Raw genomic sequence first — 15,548 nt, 5'->3', positions numbered from 1 at the left:
TGCGTCAGTCTTCCTCCTCCCGCTCCTTACAACTGTGCCCTCAGAGCGAGCAATTCGTCAGTCTCACCTCCTTCCCGCTGCCTTAGCCGTGTGCCCATCAGAGTCGAAGCAAGTTCATCCCTACCTCCCGCTTCCTTACATGTCCCTCAGAGCGAGCAATGCGTTCCATCCCCTCTTTCCTCGCTCTTACAGTGTGCCCCATAGCGAGCAAGCGTTCAGACTCCTCCTTCCTCGCTCCTTTACAGTGGTGCCCTCCCGAGGCAACAAGCGTTCAGATCTCCTCCTGTCCTCCGCTCCTTACAGGTGCCCTCAAGAGCGAGCAGCATGCGTTTGTTCCGTTCAGTCCCTCCTTCCTCGCTCCATAACATCGTGCCCTCAGAGCGCGCAGCGTTCCGTCTCCCCTTCCTCGCCTCCTACAGTGTGCCTCAAGCGAGCCAAGCGTTCATCTCCTCCTTCCTCCTTCTTACAGTGTGCCCTCAAGCGGCAACGTCATCCCTCCTTCCTCGCTTCCTTACAGTCGGTGCCCTCAGAGCGTACAAGCGTCAGATCTCGCTTCCTCCTCGCTCCTACAGTGGCCTAACGAGCGAGCAACGCGTTCAGATCCTCCTCCTTCCCAGCTCCTTACGTGTCCCTCAGAGCGAGCAACGCTCTCAGTCTCACTCCTTCCTCGCTCCCACTTACTAGTGGCTCCAGATGAGCAAGCGTTCAGTCTCCTCCTCGCTCCTTACAGTGTGTCTCCAGAGCGAGCAACGTCAGTCTCCTCCTCCTCCGCTCCTATACAATGTGCCGCTCAGAGCGACAGACTACTCGACACTTCTTCAACGGGCGCCAGCACTCGTCGCAACCGGCGCGGACAACTCGAGGGCGTCGCTACACATGATCGACGGACGCTTCGTCACCAATCAAGGGCGCTGCTCGACTCCGCACGCTCGGCGCAAAGGGCACGTGCAGGTGCGCCGAAAATCGCGCGAATCTCGTTGACGTGGAGGCTCGCGTTGCGGGAACGATATCCCCGAGATATAAGATAAAAATATAACATTTATTATCCGCTTCATATTATAATGCCACAACAATGCTGAAAAGTATTAGTATAAATAATTGATATAAGATTTTAACAAAAAAAATAAACATACAGTGAAGGATGACGTAGAAGACCGACGTCACTAGTCGGCCATCCCGCTGGAAAATTGCATAGTACCGGCAGGTCCTACGGAGTAACGATAAATAGATAAATTCACTGGAAAGATATCTAGGAAAGCTCTGTTTCCGCGTCGTGCCGTTGAGTCGCGCGGGTGGGTACGACCGAGAGTCATCGGGGGGTAGTCGTGTCGCCATAATGCACGACGGTGAGACTTGGGGCGCGTTTGTTTGGTCGGATCCACGGATCTCGATCCGATGGATTCGCTGATCTGACTGTTTGTTTGGTCGGATCACTTGATATCGATCCACCGAACTCGACCCTGCTAGCGAGGCAGATTCGAACGGTATCCAATATGGCGGTCTGCGCCTCAGCCAATCACAGCTGCTGCGTTTGTTTGGTCGGATCAGGATCATATGATCTCGATCAGACGGATTTGTCCCAAACAAACACGCCCTTGGTCGACCCAGTGATGTTTCTGCGTCGTCGCCGCGACGTATATTGACACATACCATATACTTCATCGAGGTCGAATCTGCAGTAGAATCAATCGAAATGATAAAGAATATTCTTGAAATTCGTTGCAGTAGTTTCGTTATAACGTAATAACCTTTTGCCCGATTGGCGCACTCACGGACAGAAATCCCACCTACCACCATTACTGCTACCTAATTCATAGCGGATGAATCGCTCTGACCCCGCCGCACGTGCGCCCGCGTTATCTCTCCGCAGAACTTGCGCGCGTGCATGTACGGCATCGAGCCAGCCGACCGCCTGAAGACGATTCTGAATCTGATTCCGAATCTGATTCCAAATCGGACTGCAAATCCGTGTTGGATTTCCGAATCTGGGGTCGGATTCGTAGCGGATGAACCGCTCTGACCGCGCGTGCGTCTGCGTTATCTCTCCGCAGAACCTTCGCGCGTGCATGTACGGCATCGAGCCAGCCGACCGCCTGAAGACTAAACGCATCGCCGGACGCATTGTGCCGGCCATCGCCACGACGACGGCTGCCGTCGCCGGCCTCGCGACTTGCGAGCTTGTCAAGGTGGCGCTAGCGTCGCCGGCGGCGGCGGCGGAGGCGGCGGGGACGCACAGGAACAGCTTCCTCAACCTCGCACTTCCGGTGATCGTGGTCGCGGAGCCGGCGCCGTGCCAGTGCACGCAGCTCAGGTAGGATCGATCGATGGATAGCAGGGATGAGGGAGGAGGGAGGGGTGGGTGGAGCTCTCCTTCCTCGCTCCTTACAGTGTGCCCTCAGAGCGAGCAGACGTACTCGGACGACTTCTTCACGCGCCAGCACGTCGTCGTCAACGCGCTGGACAACGTCGAGGCGCGTCGCTACATCGACGGACGCTGCGTCACCAACCAGAGGGCGCTGCTCGACTCCGGCACGCTCGGCGCAAAGGGTCACGTGCAGGTGCGCCGAAAATCGCGCGAATCTCGTGACGTGGAGGGTCGTCGTTGCCGGGGAAGATATAAGATATAGGATAAAATATATAACAGTTTTATTTATCGCTTTCAATATTAGTAATTGCATCAACATTAGTGAAAAGTATTAGTATTAAATAATTGATATAAGGATTTTAACAAAAATAAATAAACAATACAGTGAAGGGATGACGTAGAAGACCGTACAGTCATCTAGTCTGCCATCCCCTGGAAAAATTAGCATAGTGCACGGCCAGGTGTCATAGAGTAGATAAATAATAAATTAGTAGTGGAAAGATATCTAGGGAAAGCTCTGTTTGTCGCGTCGTTGCCGTCTGATCGCGCGGGTGGTGTGTGACGACGAGTCATCGGGGGGGAGGTCGTGTCGGCGATGATGGTCGGAGACCTGAAGTCCAAGTCCGAGAGCGTGATTGCGTCGCTGCGATGCGCGTTCGCGCTAACGGCGGGTTCGTTCCGAAGCGGCGACATGCGAGAAGTCTTGAGAATGGTCTTAGTCTCATTGTAATACTCGTTTTCGTGAGGAATGGGTCGCACTATGTTTATTCTCAGTTATACACAACAGTATCATTGTTCGGCCCATTCCGCAGTAGAACACCGTACGATGATAGCCTACAACAACTTGAAACAAGTTGTGACACCGTCGAAAGGGGGCCAATGTTGGCAATTGGGTGGGGGGTTGACGATGATGACGTTGACGACGTGTTGATGACGTTGCCATCACTCGTCGCTGCGGTGCAACGTTGACGACGTCCGTCGCCGTGACTTCATCGTCAGCTTCATGGCTTCATCTCTCCTCATCCTCCGCCGCAGGTGATCGTGCCGCACCTGACCGAGTCGTACAGCAGCCAGCAGGATCCCGTAGAGCAGGACATCCCGTACTGCACCGTCAAGTCGTTCCCGGCCGTCATCGAGCACACGATACAGTGGGTGCGTGACAAGGTACATGTTTTTACCTGGGTGTGCCACTGTGTCGCTGCTGCTCTCTGGTCCAGTTTGCTGCAAGATTGTCACATTGTCAGCTCAATTTGCTACTGTAATACTGGTGCCCTGTAACTGTATATAGACAATTTCCACCATGACTCAGTTTGCGATTTAGTAACACGCGGACACTGTCGCGGTGCCTCCACCTCCCCCCTCCTCCCGCCCATAATATCCGCGCTGCCACCGCCGCCTCTGATAGGTCCGTCTGTCGGCCATCTTGCAGTTTGAGAGCTCGTTTGCGATGAACTAATGCGCTGTCCCTGCCTATAATATCCGCGCTTTAGCCACCGCTGCCTCTGGTAGGTCCGTCTGTCCGCCATCTTGCAGTTTGAGAGCTCGTTCGCGATGAAGTTATGTAATAGCCACGCTGCCTCCTCCTCCCCTCACCCCCGCCCCTTATATCTGCGCGGCCACCCCCGCCTCTGTTAAGTCTATCCCTCCGCCATCTTGCAGTTTGAGAGGTTGTTCGCGATGAAGTAACGCACTGTCCCTCTGCCTCTGCCTCCCCCCGACAATAATATCCGCGCTTTATCCACCGCTGCCTCTGATAGGTGTTACGTCCAGTCTGGCCGTCTAGGCACTGGACTAGTCAGAACAAATCTCCGCTGCCTCAAACATCAACCAGTACGAACGGCTGCCATTGCAAGAAGAACTATTTTATTACAACGAAGTCACCCGTACCACACATACTGCATGGATACCACTGCGCGCGGTAACCCTGCGCGTCCTAAAGTAGGCCATAGCGTAATACATAACAATAGGTCCCTCCCTCCAACCATAATATCCGCGCTGCCGCCCCCGCCTCTGATAGGTCCCTCCCGCCGCCATCTTGCAGTTTGAGAGCTCGTTCGCGATGAAGCCTGCGATGTACAACAAGTTCTGGACGTCGCACGGCCCACCGGACGCGGTCGTGCGCGCGGTCCGCGACGGCCGCAGCCTCGACAACCTCCCCCACGTCGTCAAGGTCGTCTCCTCGCGGCCACGCGCCTGGACCGACTGCCTGCAGCTCGCACGCCGCAAGTTCGAGAAGTACTTCAGTCACAAGGTGAGGAGCGAGGCGGTTGTTGTTGTTTTTTATCACGGGGTGAGGGTGGAGTGAGCGTGTGTGTGTTATGGTGGTGTGGTTTTGTTTCTAGTTGTGCTTGTAGTGTTCTAGTGGGTTTTCGTTCTGCGATTTTGTTTGTAGGTGTTAGTATTCTAGTGTGGTTTTGTCCCGGCGTGAGCGCACGTTCCAGTAGTGTGGCTTTGTTTCTAGTTGTTAGTGTTCTAGTGGGTTTGCATTCTAGTAGTGCGATTTTGTTTCTAAATGGTAATGGAATTCTAAATGGAATTTTTTTATGAATTCGGTTATTGGTAAAAGTTTGAAGCAATGTTTTAGGCCACTGTGCGTGATTTATCTTGCCGATAATGCGCAGCATGCAGTTCGTGGTTTGTATGGTAGAGGTTTTTAGAAGCTAGTTATTTTCTCCCTTCTCCATTCACTCCTTGTTTGTGATGAGGTTCCGTTACCTTGCAGGCGAAGCACCTCAGACATGCGTTTCCTCTTGACACCAAGTTGAGGGATGGCTCGTTGTTTTGGCAGTCGCCGAAGCGACCGCCGTCGCACATTCAGTTTGACATCTGCAACTCTCTGTAAGTTTAAAAAAAAATAAGAATCAATAAAGCAGCGCGAATGCAAATGTGAACTCACTTGCCTCGCGTCATCGTAGTACATGTAAAATTTGACCAGGTGTTTTTGAGATTGAGCAGTGCGGCTTTCCAACTAGCGATTTAGCAGACGTTGTTAATTAAAAGTTGCGTAATTAACGCTAAACATTCGCAGACACTTCGACTGCGTTGTTCGTGGTCACGGCGAAACTATACGCCCAAGTTTACAGTTTTTAAATCCGAGCAGAAGAGTTGTTTTTAGGTTGAGCAGTGCAATTTCTCGCTCGTCATTTAGCAGGCGTTCGCACCGCGAGTCGCTAACAAGTTAATGCTTTAATTGAATAAATGATTAACGCTAAATAATATCCAAGCAGGCGAGTTTTTTTAGGTTGAGCAGTGCAATTTTCTCACTCGTTATTTAGCAGGCATTCGCACCAAGAGTCCCTAACAAATTAATGCTTTAATTAAATAATAAATATTTAACGCTAAATAATATTCGCAGACATGTTGACTGCGTCGTGGTCACGGCGAAACTTTACGCGCAAGTTTACGGTCTCGCCATCACCGAGGAGGACTTGTCACCTCAGTGCATCGATCAGATCATCTCTAACATCACCGTGGTACCTTGGAGACCGTCGTCCAAGGTCAGTACGACGGACAACCCCTCTCGGCAAGGGTGAGGGTTCTTATGTGTCCCCTCATCACCGCGTCGCCCGGCGTGAACAACACGCGAATGTTCTCGGGGAGGGGGGTTCTTCTGTGTTCCCTCATCACCGCGTCGCCCGTGGTTCCGACGTGCGATCTGAAGTCCGTTCTGACCCCCCGGTCGATTTTTGGTCACTTTCTCGTGAAACTTTTGTGTGACCTTTGTAACCGCACCCCCTCTTTTTGTGCATCTCGCTTTAATGACTTGTTTAACAAGGGGGGTTTGATGGAGGGCAAGTTGGTAAGCGTTACTTGTTATGTTGTGTCGCGCGCCCTCATCAGATTCGTCTCCATCATCGCACCAGACTGGTACAGTCGTTCGTATCCGAAATACCCAATCGGCGTGACGACGCGACTCCCCAACCCCCCTCGTCACGTCGGCGCCTCGTCTCGTCTCCCAACCCTCCTCGTCACGCTCGACTTGTCTGCGTTCCGCATCACCCCCTCGTACGGTGCCGCGCCACGACTGTCTGGCGTCCTCCCAACGGCCTCATGAGTGCGTGTCGTGCTCTCAATCCATCTTCCATCACGGTGGTTAGTTGGCAGAAAAGTAATAAATCTAGCCGTCTAGGTAGTAATACTAAAATCTACCCGTTAGACAGTATGATATAGTCCATTGTTCGGCGCGTAACATAATTCGTTGTTCGCTGCGTCGATCGGTGCCTTGACTAGTTTCCCAACTCCCCGTTCGTCGTGTCTCTGCAGGCGATAGAGACGGACGAGTCGGTGACGCGTCCCGCCGAGCCCCACGTGGCAAGCATCGACGATCTTCAGGCCGTCGAGACGCTGCTGCAGAACGCCATACAGGCCGGACAGCTGGACGCAGGTAACCACGGCAACGACGCGGGTAACCACGGCAACGACGCGGGTAACTACGGCAACGACGCGGATAACTACGGCAACAACGCACACACGCGCACGCTGATTCGTGGAATACGTTATGGTCATATCCGGGAGATTGTACAGGTGTAGGTTAAACCGCTGCACGCGCGCTGGCGTCGTGATTTGTCGAATATGTTCTGATCATGTACCGGGAGATGGTACAGGTGTAGGTTAATCTGCCATACGCGCCCTGGCGTCGCGATTTGTCAAAAATCGTTATAATGTATGAGCTTAAAGATTGTACAGGTGTAGCTTAGCCCGTCTCACGCACGCGCGTCTCAGACCAATTCATCGAAAACGTTATGATGACGTACCTGGAGATTGTACAAGTGGGTTGGTTAATTTCCCAGAAAACTGAAACGAAAATTACTGAAATGAATCGGGGAAACAACGTTGAGTCTCAACATCAATCTTAACGTTACCTCCCCCCTCCGCCCGCCCCCCACACGCAGGAAAGCCGGTAGCGCCACCGCGTAATTCGTCTGCTCGCGCGCGATGCACCGCCGTAACCGTCACGATCCGTTATTCTCCCGCGACGCAGGCGACCTTGCGCTGCAGCCGTTGACCTTCGAGAAGGACGACGACAGCAACGGACACGTGGACTTCATGACGGCCGTGTCGGTGAGTGAGTCGAGCCGGAAGTCGTGAGCGTGATTATTTTTTTTGAACAATTTCTTTTTTTCCAGGTATGTTACAAACATGTTACATAACTTGTGTACGATTTGATATGTAGGTATACTTTGGTACACAACTTTATACTTAACTTACATTTGTATGTTCGGGATCCTATTACATATAAATTCACAATCAAGACTTAGTGTATATTGAGATATAGTATTTATATGTGGTTTCTATCGTAAACTTGTGCGTGATTGATGACTCTCGCGGCGGCGGCCGCGGTGACGCACCTTGAACGCGCTTTTGTTAAATTCGTCACTTTCGAGAAACTCGTCAAACCCGTTGGCTAGACGGCGGGGCCGACATCGCCGTGCATGCGAGAGAGAGAGTGGTTTTTTGCATTTTTTTACAGAGACTAAGCCAGATCTGTACCCTTCGTGTGCACGCTTCATCCCCCCCCCCTACGACGGCTGAGACTTGAGGGGCGCGTTTGTTGGTCGGATCCACTGATCTCGATTCCGATGGGATTGCGACTGATCTGACTGTTTGTTTTTGGTCGGATCACTTGATATCGATCCACGCGAACTCACCCTGCTAGCGAGGCGGATTCGAACGGGATCCAGTATGGCGGTCTGCGCCTCAGCCAATCACAGCTGCTGCGTTTGTTTGGTCGGATCAGGATCATATGGATCTCGATCAGACGGATTTGTCCCAAACAAACACGCCCTTGGTCGGCCCAGTGATGTTTCTGCCGTCGTCGCCGCGACGTATATTGACACATACCATATACTTCATCGAGGTCGATTCTGCAGTAGAATTAATCGAAATGATAAAGAATATTCTTGAAATTCGTTGCAGTAGTTTCGTTATAAGGTAATAACCTTTTGCCGATTGGCGCACTCACGGACAGAAAATCCCACCTACCACCATTACTGCTACCTAATTTCATAGCGGATGATCGCTCTGATCCCGCGCGCCGTGCGCCCGCGTTATCTCTCCGAGAACTTGCGCGCGTGCATGTACGGCATCGAGCCAGTCGACCGCCTGAAGAGCGATTCGAATCGGGATTCCAAATCGGACTGCAAATCCGTATGGAATTCCAAATCTGGGGTCGGATTCGTAGCGTTTATTGAACGCCTCTGACGCGCGCGTGCGTCTGCGTTATCTCGCCGCAGAAGCCTTCGCTGCGTGCATGTACGCATCGAGCCAGCCGACCGCCTGAGACTAAACGCATCGCCGGACGCATTGTGCCGGCCATCGCCACGACGACGGCTTCCGTCGCTGGCCCTGCGCGACTTGCGAGCTCGTCAACGGTGGCGCTAGCGTCGCCGGCCGCGGGCGGGGCGGCGGGGGACGCAACAGAACGCTTCCTCAACCTCGCACTTCCGGTGATCGTGGTCGCTAAGCCGGCGCCGTGCCAGTGCACGCAGCTCAGGTAGGATCGATCGATAGATAGCAGGAGGGAGGGAGGGGTGGGTGGAGGCGGTGGTGGTAGCAGGGAGGGAGGAGGGCGGTGGGAGGGGGTTTGTTCTCGCACTTCCGGTGATCGTGGTCGCGGAGCCGGCGCCGGTGCCAGTGCACGCAGCTCAGGTAGGATCGATCGATAGATAGCAGGAGGAGGGAGGGGTGGGGGGAGGGTGGTGGTAGCAGGGAGGGAGGCAGGGGCGGTGGGAGGGGGTTTGTTCTCCGCACTTCCGGTGATCGTGGTCGCGGAGCCGGCGCCGGTGCCAGTGCACGCAGCTCAGGTAGGATCGATCGATGGAATAACGGGATAGGGAGGAGGGAGGGGTGGGTGGAGGGTGGCGGTAGCAGGGAGGGAGGAGGGGTGGTGGGAGAGGGTTTGTTCTCGCACTTCCGGTGATTGTCGTCGCTGAGCCGGCGCCCGTGCCAGTGGCACGCAGCTCAGGTAGGACGGTGTTTGATGATAGCAGGGAGGAGGGTTGGAGGAGGTGGAGGGAGGAGAGGGGAGGAGCGAGCGGGGTGTTCTCGCGCTTCCACGATGGATAAAGATGATAAATGCATGGTTAATATTGGCCTCGGGTATAGTACCAGGTCGCGCGTGGTAAGCGCTTTGATCACGATCTAAATGCAAGTAAAGGGAATGTTCCTGCCGATAGATAGACAAATGCCCCGCCTTAGATTTCTTCTACTAAATTGATCTCCAGTTCGCTGGGTTTCTTCAACTAACGCGATCACGATTCGTTGGGTTTCTCTTGCTAACGTGGTCGTGTGTTGCTTGCAGTGACAGCGTGCACATAACGCTGTGGGACCGCTGGGAAGTAAAAGGTCACAAGGACTTCACTCTCAACAACTTCATAAAAGCCGTGCGAGTAAGTAGTAGAGTTTCGTCATCGCCACACGACATTTACGAAGATGAAAGAGTATTTAGCATTAATTATCTTGTTAATATTAGTTATTTTATTTCCCGCGACGAAGTCGCCGGGGATACTATGGTTTCATGTCTCCCCAGCCGCCGCCGCTCGGTCCCCGCAAGAGAATTTCCCTTCCGCTCTCTAACTCGGCCTCTAATTAACCTAGTGCTACCAAACTTGGTATACTTACACATCTTGGGGAGAAGGTGAGCAGCGTATCACAACCAGGTCACTGCGACCTTTATTTGACCTTTTACCTTTACCTTGATCATATTTTTCTTCAGCCTCTCTAACTCCGGCCCCTAATTGACCTAGCGCTACCAAACTTGGTATACTTACACATCTTAGGGAGAAGGTGGCGCAGCGTACAAAACCAGGTCACTGCGACCTTTATTTGACCTTTACCTTGACCTTGATCATAATTTTCCTTCGCTCCTCTAACTCGGCCCCTAATTGACCTAGCGCTACCAACTTGTATACTTACACATCTTGGAGAGAAGGGTGAGCAGCGTACCAAAACCAGGTCACTGCGACCTTTATTTGACCTTTACCTTGACCTTGATCATATATTTTCCTTCCGCTCTCTAACTCGGCCCCTAATTGACCTAGCACTACCCAAACTGGTATACTTACTCATCTTGGGGGAGAATGTGTGTCACTGCGGCTTTTATTTGACCTTGACCTTGATCATATTTTCCTTCGCTCTATAACTCGGGCCCTAATTGACCTAGCAGCACCAAACTTGGCTATACTTACACTACTTGGGGAGAAGGTTGTGTTGCGTATCGAAACCAGGTCACTGCAACCTTTATTTGACCATTGACTTGACCTTGACCTTCATCATATTCCCTTCGCTCTATACACTCGGCCCCTAATTGACCTCAGCGCGACCAAACTTGTATACTATTATAAAATCTTGGGGAGAACACGGGGGATACATGTAGTTGCGATAACTGCCCTTTCTAGTTATTAATTATATATAATTAATTATATACTTAATTAGTATTAATTTATTATCACAACTTATTGCGATCATGAGAGTTTTCGGGTCTGAATGCTCGCAGGTCCCATCTCTCTGTTTGTAATTAGCATTTATTATCTCGTTAGTCCGTCTTGCTGCTGCACCATCAAGTATTTCCAACTGCATTTCTTTAGAAAGTTGATCTTGGCCGTGAATCAGGAAACGTTGCAAATTTATTTCCGATGTGAATCGCATCCCTACGTGATCCTGGCTGTGACTTATCTTTCACCGTCCCGATCGCGGAGCGAGCGGTCCGAACGACCGGAACATTGATCGGGTTCTTGAACCTTCCCTGAGATCGGGTTTATTCCGACTGACCTCCTCCTCCCCACACCCTCCAGACCCCCTCGCGGGAACGTGAAGCATGTCGGTAATGTCTTGATCTGTGAACGTAATCTTGGCGCGTTGTTCGCTGTATGTTCCAGGACGAGCACGGCATGACGGTGACGATGGTTGTTCACGGAGTGAAGATGGTCTACGTTCCAATCATGCCCGGCCACAAGAAGAGACTCACGCAGCCGTAAGTAATCAAATACAATAAGTAGCGCACTGCTGCTTAGCATTGAGCGCTCTCTCTGTCTCTGTCTCTGTCTCTCTTTCTCGATCTCTGTCTCTTTATACTTCTGTCTCTCTCTGTCTCTTTCTATATCTCTTTCTCTCTCTTTCTATCTCTCTCTCTCTCGCTCTCTGTGTCTCTTTCTATCTATCTATTTCTTTCTATCCCTCTCTCTCTCTCTCTGTCTCTTACTATCTCTTTCTCTTTCTATCCCTCTCTCGCTCTATCTGTCTCTTTCTCTATCTCTCACACTCTCTCTGTCTCTTTCGATCTCTCTCTCTCTTTCTATCCCTCTCTCTCTTTCTATCCCTCTCTCGCTCTCTCTCTCCGTGGACAGATTTGATGGTGGGAGGGCACGTGGATCCGGTTGGTCCCCCGTCTAGTAGAGCGTTTAGTGCTACTGGCGCAAATCTGCCCCCAGCCTACTCAGGAGTGTCTATAGTATTAGTAATGACTATCGATTATATCTATTATCCCCACCAATTTAAATATATATATATAAATATTTTTAAAAAGTACATTCATAAATTTATAATAACATAGTGTATAATAAAAAAATTTCGAATTATAACGTGTATAGTGTGGTTATAGTGAACGAGAAAAAGCTCGGGGACCAACAAGTAACCAAAAGTTAGTTGTTTTTTTCTTCACGCTCCCCTTCTGGCTCTCGCGTGTGCGGGTGTGAGACTTGTCGTTGCTTCACCAGCGATGAAGCTGATGAATGATTAAATTGATGAATTAACGATGATAATTTATCATTATGATGATTGAATTCAAGGATGCTGAAGCTGATGCGGATTCCGGCGGGACAGAGTTACGTCGACCTGACCGTCTCCCTGGAGGACGATGCCACGCGTCGCGAGGTTGCAGGCCCGCCAATCAGATACTTCTTCAAGTGATCGATGGCGATCGATGGCGATCGATCAGGCCGGGAGTGGGTGGGGGCGTCACGTGAGCGTTTAAGACCCTCAAACGTCATCCCCCCCCCCGTTTCGATGACGCTGGTGTTCGTACGACGAAAGCGTGTTTTTAAACGATAAGAAAAAACGATGAGATTTGATTAGTTCCTGGCACCGTGCTCCCCGCATTTGCGCCCCCGGCGTTTGCCAGGTGAAGAGATTTCCCTCGTGAGTAGCTTATACGTAATTTATATATCAGAAGGGTGCTGCTAAGTGTTCTATCTATGCGTGTTTCGTATCGCGTCGTCGTGCTTTTCTCGTCGTGCGTTTTTGTAATGGCAGTGCGAGTGTGTTTCGATGGCTTTGTACGTAATCGTGCGCGTGGGTGTCGTGGCGAGAGGCTGCCCTTAACGTTCGTCCCTCATAGCCGCTGCTAATTTGCCTTCGCGTCGCGTGTGTTGGATTGCGCGCGTCTCCGCCGGTACGATTCGTAGACGCTTACAACGCTGTTGCGTGTGTATCGTGTAATTTTATAAGTGTGTATATGTACGTATGCATGTATGTATATATATATATATATCTCGAGGTGCCGATATCTGAGTGTTTTTGATGTTTCTGCATGCAGAATTCTCTGTGGGAATCGTGCAGTATATACATATATATATATATTCAGCTTGAGTTTTATCACAGAGAGAGAGACAGCGAGGAGCCATAGTATCTAGCGAGAAACTTTATACAAACAGTGAACGTGGGGAAAACCGAATTTCCATCCCCTCAGAGGTGCTGAACGCGCTCCCTCGTTAATTCGCGGTCTCTCTTCGTGTTAACGAGAGGATCGTGCTAACGAGAGAGATGTCGTCAATCGTAATCAATGCCAGCGTTTGTCGACGGCAGCCAAAAAATTCTTCCGACTGTGGTTACGATATCATATCAAAGTCGGAATATCTCGGCTGTGTGCGAGTTGTGAAGGGGAGTGTCTGTGGGTTGCTAGTCAAGCTTTACTCGGTGATTTCTCGCGTCGTTGGTCAAACGATTTGCTTCCGTTGCGTTATTTTTTTAGGTTTTTTTCGTGAGATTTTGAGACGTGATCCCTGTAACAGGTCCGTAACCGACCCGTTTATACTTATACCGAACATTACCCCATATACCGAATTATACTTATAGGAGTGGCATAGGCTCGGCCCTAGCACTTGGAGATTGCGGTTCAAATCCTGGGCCCAAGAAAACAAATGCAGTCTTAATTTGAGTCGGATAAATTTCCAAATTGAGCGTCTAGGGAGCGCAGTTGCCTCTTGCATTGCTCGTGATCGTGGCCGACATATTTTGCATTATGAGATCAGGATGATCATTATTTCTCCCCGAGACATGTGTTATGTGCATAATGTACGCGCAACATTAAAGACCAACATTTGCGATCAACTTTCACTGTTTTATGCGTGTCGTCTTTCTGTAGTGTAGCCTTCATGATCAGTTTGGCCAAAATTACAGAAGTCAATAATTCTTATGGAAATTTTCACAACGTATTTTTATCGATGGTTGGCTTGAGTTTATTATCAGTTAATAAATATTTGCCGTTTCATTGACAACATACACGCCAATATACACATTACGTGATACTTTCAATACAATGCCTGGTATAGTGTACGTCCGATATACATCCTTACATAGGTATATGTATATATATACTAGGTAGAAGTATATGTAATTTACGTATATACATACGCCCACATGTACAGATGCTATAAACAGTTCGTTTTATACAGCCAGTTTTAATTCAGTAGTAAAAAATGACGTACTGAGCTGCATATGTATAATGTAAGCATAATATAATAACATCACACATGATCTGGATATACACCAAGCAGGTGGTGTACCACGTTCTGTACTTCTGTAAAAAAAACGTGACAACACTTACTAGCTAGATTCAGTATGGCAATGAACAAAACTGGGCATTAGAGAATCGATACTTGAACCACACTTAGCTCATACGTACTCTCACTACAACGTACATATTACTACATCCTATCTCATATGTACATCTCCATGTGTCTGTATAACAAACGTCTGAGACTGCTTGAGATTTCGTCTCGTTTTTCCCTGTCAAACCCAGATTCTTAGCAGAGGTCTATTAGTGGAGCTGATCAGAGGAAGTTATAATCGTATCGCGACAAAAAAAGTGGATTCTAAGCACGTTTTGGCGAGTTCGTATCAAGGCGCCACCTTGCCCCACGCCCACGACGAGGGACAGTATAAGGAATTTCTCTGTATGCCTGCAGTCCTGTAATCCCATGTATTTGTACAGGAATCCCTATGTATTCCTACAGCAATTCATTCTACAGCTCATCTAATACAGGTATTGCTGTGTAGTCCTGCAGAAATCTGTGTACTTCCACAAGATTTCCTATGCCTGTATGCACTTCAACAGGAATTCCTTGTATATTTCTACAGGAATTCCCCATCTACTCTTACAGGAATCCCGGTGTATTCCTACAGGTATACCCGTCTACTCCTCCAGGAATCCCGGTGTATTCCTTCAGGGGTCCCCGTCCGTCCGTGACTCAGTGCCAGTCGCAGGACCGGCGCGCACCGCCCGAACACTTGGAGCAAAGCCAGGCGGGGCAGCCGAGGCACTGGTACCACGCGTGGCGGCCGGCCCACGCGCACTCGCAGGCGATGCAGCGATTCTTCCTGCCGTCGTACGTCCGGTGCTCGCCGTGAAACCTCGCCACTGAAACAGCATGAGCGAAGAGGATGCTTCTGTTAGCACCGCGGAGAATTAGCTCATTATAATCTCAATTATCTCACCAGCCCCCCCCCCCTCGGTCGTTACGTGTTACGTACGCTGTCGTGACGCCAGCACGGAAATCCGAAGTAATAGCTAGTGAACTATAAGGGATCGAGTAACTGTAGCTAATAAACTATATATGATGATGATATATAGTTATAATAATTTTATGTAGATGATATATAATAGTTATACTATAGAGATGATATATAATAGTTATAATATATAGATGATATATAGTTACTCTCTATTGTATGTCGATGGATGCTCTCATGACACCACCATGAAAATCCAAAGTAATAGCTAGTGAACTATAAGTGATAGAGTAACTGTAGCTAATAAACTATATATGATGTATATGATGATGATATATAGTTATAATATGTAGATGATATATAATAGTTATACTAGATAGATGATATATAATAGTTATCATATATAGATGATATATAATAGTTATAATATATAGATGATATATAATAGTTATAATAT

General features: G+C 49.7%; 1 protein-coding gene across 1 annotated transcript in view; it reads left to right on the top strand.

Annotated features, from left to right (window-relative positions):
- Positions 1-12,271, top strand: part of LOC106815903 (ubiquitin-like modifier-activating enzyme 6) — a 38,156-nt gene extending 25,885 nt beyond the window's left edge. The window contains exons 15-26 of the mRNA XM_014820430.1: positions 2,389-2,558; positions 3,401-3,529; positions 4,407-4,616; positions 5,088-5,203; positions 5,721-5,862; positions 6,629-6,749; positions 7,347-7,426; positions 8,426-8,512; positions 8,599-8,858; positions 9,666-9,753; positions 11,242-11,336; positions 12,151-12,271. Coding sequence (XP_014675916.1) covers positions 2,389-2,558; positions 3,401-3,529; positions 4,407-4,616; positions 5,088-5,203; positions 5,721-5,862; positions 6,629-6,749; positions 7,347-7,426; positions 8,426-8,512; positions 8,599-8,858; positions 9,666-9,753; positions 11,242-11,336; positions 12,151-12,271 — 1,619 coding nt within the window. The remainder of the gene's footprint in view (positions 1-2,388; positions 2,559-3,400; positions 3,530-4,406; positions 4,617-5,087; positions 5,204-5,720; positions 5,863-6,628; positions 6,750-7,346; positions 7,427-8,425; positions 8,513-8,598; positions 8,859-9,665; positions 9,754-11,241; positions 11,337-12,150) is intronic.
- The last annotated feature ends 3,277 nt before the right edge of the window (positions 12,272-15,548 follow it).

Source organism: Priapulus caudatus, unplaced genomic scaffold, assembly GCF_000485595.1.
Source record: "Priapulus caudatus unplaced genomic scaffold, Priapulus_caudatus-5.0.1 Scaffold1231, whole genome shotgun sequence".
Classification (NCBI taxonomy): Eukaryota; Metazoa; Priapulida; class Priapulimorpha; order Priapulimorphida; family Priapulidae; genus Priapulus; species Priapulus caudatus.
This window is presented reverse-complemented; position numbering and strand designations above follow the sequence as displayed.